Raw genomic sequence first — 6,915 nt, 5'->3', positions numbered from 1 at the left:
GCAGGAAACGTCCCAGGCAGGGTGAATTAAAGAGCGGGGGCTTTAATCTGTCATTTCTTAGGGTTCAGCGAGCATAGAGGCAAGAGGAAAAAAAAATAGTGAAAAAGAGGGGACTAGATGCTTTGCAGTGGAGAAGCTATCCCGTCACCAAGCACAGACCAAGCACGACCCTGCTCTCTGTGCTGTGTTTGCCGAAGCTGGTACATTGTAAACCCAGGGATGGTTTCCTGCTGCGGGGGCCAAGAAGCAACATCTGGATAAAAAGCTTGGCTGAGGCCACTTGATCTAATCTCCTCAGGAAGATAAAGGCTGTGGAAAATCAATGACAGCAGAGCAGGGAAGGGTGGGAGAGGACAGGAGGGGCCCCTTACCTCGGGCAGCTTGTGTAACAGCCTTGACATTCAAGTTCCTTTCCTGCTAAACATGTGAACAGGTGAAGCATGATGTCTATTTCCAGTGGCGTCTATTTCCAGAACCATAGCAACAGGTGCACAGAGAAGACAGAGAGATGAAAATACTTGCACTACCTATCTGGCCCCTCTCCCAGTGCCTCAGGACAGGTACCTGGATAGGAGGCTGGAGCAGGGGACTAGGGTACCCCACTCCAGTGGTCCCTCTGGAACCCGCCTTGATACACTTTATAAACCTGCTCTGCAGTAACCCCTCCTCCCACGTAAAACAAAGAGACTCACTCTCTCATTTCCTCCACTCCATCCCTGAGGATTTGTATAATAAGCTTACACTCATTTACTGAACATTTTAAAGATGCAGGCTGTTCTACTTGGACCAACATCTGTCAGGCACCTGGATACATCTAAGATCTGGGCACTGCTCTTTGTTGCTTAAGCCTAAAGGACCCGACCTTCAGGTCCAAGGTGGTAACTGCTCTTTTGTCTTTTAGGGAGGGTGGAGCCTGGGACCAGGTGGTCCAGTCCCACACATTAGCTTTAAAGCCATAGAGGGCTTGGAGGTGAGACTGTGTGGAGCTGAGCTTTGGCAAGATGCCCTGCTTTTAGGCAGATTGTAAATTATAAATAAATACAGTGTCTGTTCTTCCTTTGCCTCAGCATGTAATGAAAAACAACAGAGCCCCGCCTGCAAAATCCTTCTGTTTTCTCCTCAGATTTGCTGCTAACAGTTCCTGACTGGAAATGACTCCAGGCAGTCACAGACACTGGCTTTTATTATTGTGTTGGTGTCTTATTTAAATCCACGATTCCCAGACATCAGTTTGGTAGATCCTCCCTGGAGACCTGGATGCACCCTCAGAACTAACTGATAAGCTCACTGTTGTTGTGGGGGAGGTGTGATTGTGGACCACCAGCCAACCGGGCTGAGGATGTAAAACGACCAGTCTTTGGATTATTTAGCAGAAAAAGCAATAGCAGGAATTCAGAGCCCATGGGAAAAGCTAATCCCAGAGAGAAATGGCAGGTAGTGTTATACCTACTGTGATGTTTTTCCACAGCCATCCAGTGAAAAGGAAACAAAAGGATTCGTTCTGAGTTTAGAGATTACCCACAAAGGAAACTAACCTTTAATGTAGACCAGCGAATCCTTCAGTTTGGCTTCTCGCTGCCTCTGTCCTCCACAAGGGCAGGGCATTCTCCTCTGCCACACCGTGGTTGGCCGGGAAGCGTAACCAGGTGCTGTTCCCTCCCTCCCTCCATGACTTTCACACCAGGGCTATGTTTTATGAACAGGCTTCATGTCTATGAGAGTCAGGCTTATTTCTCAGAGCTGTTGAGAGTCTTGGTAAATAGGACTTAAAATCTGCAGACAAAGGAGAGTTTAGAAATCCAGCCCCAGGGGGCCACAGTGGGGAGCCTTTGTTGTGGGGCTGATCACCCTCTGCCTTTTAGCTTCATCCCCACTCCACGTGGAGTCTAACACCATCAGACAATACGTTGCAAGGGTGTCCAAGTCATCAACAGCTTGAAACAAATGGAACTCACTCCTCCTCTATGAAGCATAGAGGGGGCCCAGCAAAAAGATATTGATCAAATCATCAGCATTCCAAGTTTTCTACCCCAGTCAATGTGGCATTTGCTCTGACTCCAAAACCAGAAACAGCAAGTGACAGACTATTTTTTTCAATTTCAAAAAAATACATTAGCTGTAGGAAAACTAACACTTGCCTCAACCAAGTAACATTTTATTTCCTGGGATAAAAATAAAGAGCATGAATTATCAGAAGTCTTCCTCCAGCATCATTAAAATGCCTTTTGAAGAAAGTTACAAGAATTGTTTAAGGCGCACAGAAAAAGTCAGACTTGCCTTTCTTCCAGAACATTCCCTGCCCTAGACACAAAGCACCATTACCACATCCCAGAAAAGAGAGAGGTTTGCAGACACAGGAACCAGAACGGCCATAACCAGAGTCTCTGCCTCTAATATAAGTATCACAGAAAAACATCACAGTAACTCTCTCTTCCATAAATATGACATATGTCTTAAAAATATATCCAAAATATCTCCATCTGAACTATAGTACAAAAATCCACTCACCAGCCATAAAAATCATACCCCCCTCCCCCACACACACAAATATAATCATATGTTAAGCAAATTTGGAACACATGGATGTTTGGGGGGGGGGTTACAAAAATCTCTTGGGATCTGGGCTATTTAAAGTCATTTTTGTTTGAGTTATTCCTCAGCTGAGTATAGGAAACTGGCTACAAATACATCCATCTCATAGTGCTCACCATTTCAACAGCTCCTGCGTCATGGAATGTGGTACTTTTTAAAAATAGGCGACTCTTGGTGTCATGGAAAGAAGAGGGAAATGGGGGGATCCAGAGAGAGAAGGAGGGAGGGAAGGAGTGAAAGGAAGAGGGACAGACTTAGGTTACAGGTGGGTCTGAAATACTCTGTGGTATAAAGTAGACACCCAGGTTTAGGAGGCTTCTGCTGTCCCCACTCCACTGTCATCAGTCCTTACAAATCTGTTTCTCGGCTAGCGTCCAGGCAGAGGGCATACAGGGACCTCCTCAAGTCCACATTGCTCTTGGCCTTGAGGTTACACTTCTCTAGGGGACAGCTGCCCCTTCGGGCTCCCTCTGCATTATCCAGGGACCCCGCAGCTTTGCAGAAGGACCCCTTGTTCCAGCTGGCCTTCCGCTGGCCTCTGCTGTCCGTTCCTGTGCCCTGGTTCTGGCTGCCCTGCTCTTCCTTAAGGGCTGCCTGTTCCTCGTGGTCCGTCTCCCGGTGGTAGAAGTAGTTGAAGTTGGAGACGATGACAGGCACCGGCAGGGCGATGGTGAGGACCCCAGCAATGGCACACAGTGAGCCCACGATCTTGCCCCCTACTGTGACGGGCCTCATGTCCCCATAGCCCACCGTGGTCATGGTGACTACTGCCCACCAGAAAGCATCTGGGATACTGGAGAAGTGGGTCTCCTGGTTGTCAGCCTCCGCGAAGTAGACGGCACTGGAAAAGAGGATGACTCCGATGAAGAGGAAGAAGATGAGCAGGCCCAGCTCCCGCATGGAGGCCTGCAGGGTCTTGCCCAGGATCTGCAGCCCCTTCGAGTGGCGCGAGAGCTTGAAGATGCGGAACACCCGGACCAGGCGGATCACTCTGAGGATGGCCAAGGACATGGCCTGCTGCCCATTCTGGCCACCCCCTCCTCCGCCCCCTGGCTGTGGCTCTGCCAGCTCGGTGCCCAGGGTGATGAAGTAGGGGAAGATGGCCACCACGTCGATGATATTCATAATGTTGCGCGAGAACTCTGCCTTGCTGGGGCAGGCAAAGAAGCGCACAAGCAGCTCGAAGGTGAACCAGATGACACACGTGGTCTCCACGATGAAGAAGGGGTCCGCCAGGGTCCGAGGCAGGAGCGGCGCCACCGTTGGGCCTGAGGGAGGCACCCGGGCTCTGCTGCCGTTGGCTCCCCGGGCCGGCCCAGCAGGCTGGTGGGGCACCGGGGGGTGGCGGAGCAGCTCGCGCTCATCCCTGAACTCAGGCAAGGTCTCCAAGCAGAAGGTGATGATAGAGATGAGGATGACCAAGACCGAGACGATGGCGATGGCCCGTGCAGACCCCGAGCTCTCCGGGTATTCAAAGATAAGCCACACCTGGCGCTGGAACTCATTGCGGGGCAGGGGCTTCTCCTCTTCTTTAATGAAGCCCTCGTCCTCCCGAAAGCGCGCCATGGCCTCGTCCCCCAGCTGGTAGAAGCGAATCTCATCTGCGAACACGTCCAGGGAGACGTTGACCGGCCTCCGCAGCCGGCCCCCGGACTGGTAGTAGTAGAGGATGCCATCGAAGCTGGGCCGGTTGCGATCGAAGAAGTACTCGTTCCTCAGGGGGTCGAAGTAGCGCAGGCGCTTGGCCGGGTCCCCCAGGAGGGTGTTGGGGAACTGCGCCAGGGTGCCCAGCTGCGTCTCAAAGCGCAGCCCAGAGATGTTGATGAAGATGCGCTGGTGGTGAAGGGCCCCGGCGCTCGGCGCCTGGTCCTCCTCCATGCCCAGCGTGGGGTCGCCTTCTCCCTCCTCGTCCACCGGAGGCAGCTGTCTGGACGGGGGCAGAGAAGGCAAAGGCCGCCTTCCCGGGTCTGCGCTCCTCTGCACTCTGCAACCCCTCGGCGCTGGCTCTTTGGGTCCATCGCGGAGCGCAACCGTCGGGGGACACTGGAGCTCTCCTCCCGTGGCCTGGCCACAGCCTGCCCGGGCCTCACCTCCTCCTTTGACGGTCATGGCCCCGCCGTTCTCCAGGGACACCAGGGCGATCTCCATGGCCCCGGAGCCGGGGGCATGCTGCGCCCCTGTCGACCCGCTCCCGAGCCCCCTCCTCACACTCCGTGGGTGCCCCGCATGGGGCTGCTCTCGCGCCGTCGGCCAAGCGAACAGTGAGGCGGGCCGGGGTTGCCGGTGCGATCCCCTCGCTTGGTCCTGACGTCAAGAAACCGCTGCCCTGCTCTCTGCCTTTCTCTCTGTTCTGGCAGCCCGTTACCAAGCAGCCAAAAGCCTCCTTCCAGCAGATGCAACCTTCAGCCGCCCCTCTCAGGCTGCGCGGCGGCGGTGCTTGGCCTCCACCCCGCACGCTCCCCGCCTCCTCCCTTCCCCGCCTCCTCTTCTCTCCTCCCATGCCCGGGTATCGTGGCAGCGGACGCCTCTCTGGAGGGCGCAGCAGGGGCCCCAGACAGAGGAGGGAGGGAGGCTGAGGAGGGCGCAGCCCAGTGAGAGAGGGAGGGAGGGAGTGGGGAGGATGGAGGAACAGGTTGTACCCAGAGCGCTGAAACTCCCAGGGCAACCAGATGAGAATAGCTCTGGATTTCAGTTCACCTGGGAATCCATCCGCTCAACGCAGAGTGGAGCTGAGGGGGAAATGAATTGTCTTGGGTTGAAGGGATGAGGCTTTGAGCTGAGTCGGAGTAAGAGAGAAGAGACAACAGACCTTTTTCTGTTTCTCCCTTGGAGGAATAACAGTTCTCTGGAAGAATTACACACAGGAAGGGGCGTGGCAGAGCTACGGGCTGTGACAGATAGGCAGAAAGATGTTAGATAGATAGATGATAGATAAATGATTGATAGATAAATAGATAGATAGATAGATAGATAGATAGATAGATAGATAGATCGATCTCCAGATCAATGGAAAAGCATCTCTCTTCTCACAAACCGATCAAAAGGTAACCTGCTGAAACCTTGCAGCATCCCCCTGCCCTTCCCGGGGAAAAGCTCTCGTTCCCAGTCCAGATAGCAGTGGTCATCAGCCAGACTAACCAGCACTGCAGGAGTCTGGAGACTGGATGCCTGGTCTCAAATCCTTGCAGACAGGCAGATACAAAACCCCTTCGCACTCTCCACAAATCCATGTGCAGAAACCTTAACAATAGAAGGGAGGAGGGATAAAGAGATCCTAGTGAGAGCTGGTCCTGCCTGGTGAAGTGAGCTGGCGACTGCGTGGAGGTCGGTATAGGGGTGGGGAGAGGGGCAGTTTATGAGAGAGAGTCGAGGAGGCTGTTCAATCCCTAGGCCTGGAGAACTCCCAGGAGGAAAATAACCAATACTTAACTTTACTCTGATGATGCACCAGGCCCATTCTCAGCACTTTACAAATATTGACTGGTGTATTCCTACAACAACCTGTTTTGTAAATACTATTATTACCCTCATTTTATAGATGAGGAAAATGACACAGAGAGATTGACTAGCTTGCCCTAGGTCATTCAAGTAGAAAGTGGTGAAGATGGGTTTCAAACCCAAGCGAGCAATGTTCGGGCCCTTGCTCCCTCCACTCTACTCTTCTATAGAAATGTGTAACCCTCTTTCCAGATAAAAGCGCTCACTCCCCCCAACATACGGCCTGAATGCTTTAGTTCCCTCCTACAGGAGGCAGGAGGATGGCTAAGATAACAGCTAAGTCCTGGGTTAGTGCACTAGGCTATCTGCCCCTGCCCCGGCTCCTGCAGGGTTGGAGTGGACATCCATAGCCAAGGAAAATATGTTTCAAGGCATGTCAGGCAGTTCCAGACACAATCTCCAAATGTTTGTTGGTCTTAAGTTACCATAAAGTCACAGTGTTTTTGAATGCTTGTTTTATGACTTTCGTTCCTATATGTTGTTTGGAGTTTATATATATGGATGTTACAGCCTCTTATCTGTGATCAACATATAAGGAATGTGTTAGAAACTTGGTACCAGGTACACAAGTGTTTGTTAAAATAGCAGAGTATAGACATACAAGCTCATGTCAGGGTTGGAGAATTATATGTGCATATGGCTTAAGTGTACATGAGAGTGGCTGTGAATTTGGCATGTGTATGTTTTTGTTGTTTGTGAATGTGTTTGTGCATGTGGTTGGCCGTCCTGGCAGATGTGCATGAATAAGGAAGGGGCATGAAAATCAGAATGCGGAGGCATCTCTGGTTAACCATAGGGCCTGTACTCCTCTCCCAGAGCTCTGCC

At 52.0% G+C, this 6,915-nt stretch overlaps 1 protein-coding gene across 1 annotated transcript; it reads right to left on the bottom strand.

Annotated features, from left to right (window-relative positions):
• Nucleotides 1–2,134: 2,134 nt before the first annotated feature.
• Nucleotides 2,135–4,964, bottom strand: KCNA5 (potassium voltage-gated channel subfamily A member 5). Its single transcript, XM_006914607.1, has one exon. The coding sequence runs from the start codon at nt 4,738–4,740 to the stop codon at nt 2,941–2,943; it is 1,800 nt and encodes a 599-aa protein (XP_006914669.1). The 5' UTR covers nt 4,741–4,964; the 3' UTR covers nt 2,135–2,940.
• Between the last annotated feature and the right edge of the window lie 1,951 nt (nt 4,965–6,915).

The sequence above is a fragment of the Pteropus alecto genome, unplaced genomic scaffold (genome assembly GCF_000325575.1).
Source record: "Pteropus alecto unplaced genomic scaffold, ASM32557v1 scaffold94, whole genome shotgun sequence".
NCBI lineage: Eukaryota > Metazoa > Chordata > Mammalia > Chiroptera > Pteropodidae > Pteropus > Pteropus alecto.
The sequence above is the reverse complement of the archived record's forward strand: the minus strand, read 5'-3'. Positions and strand labels throughout refer to the sequence as shown.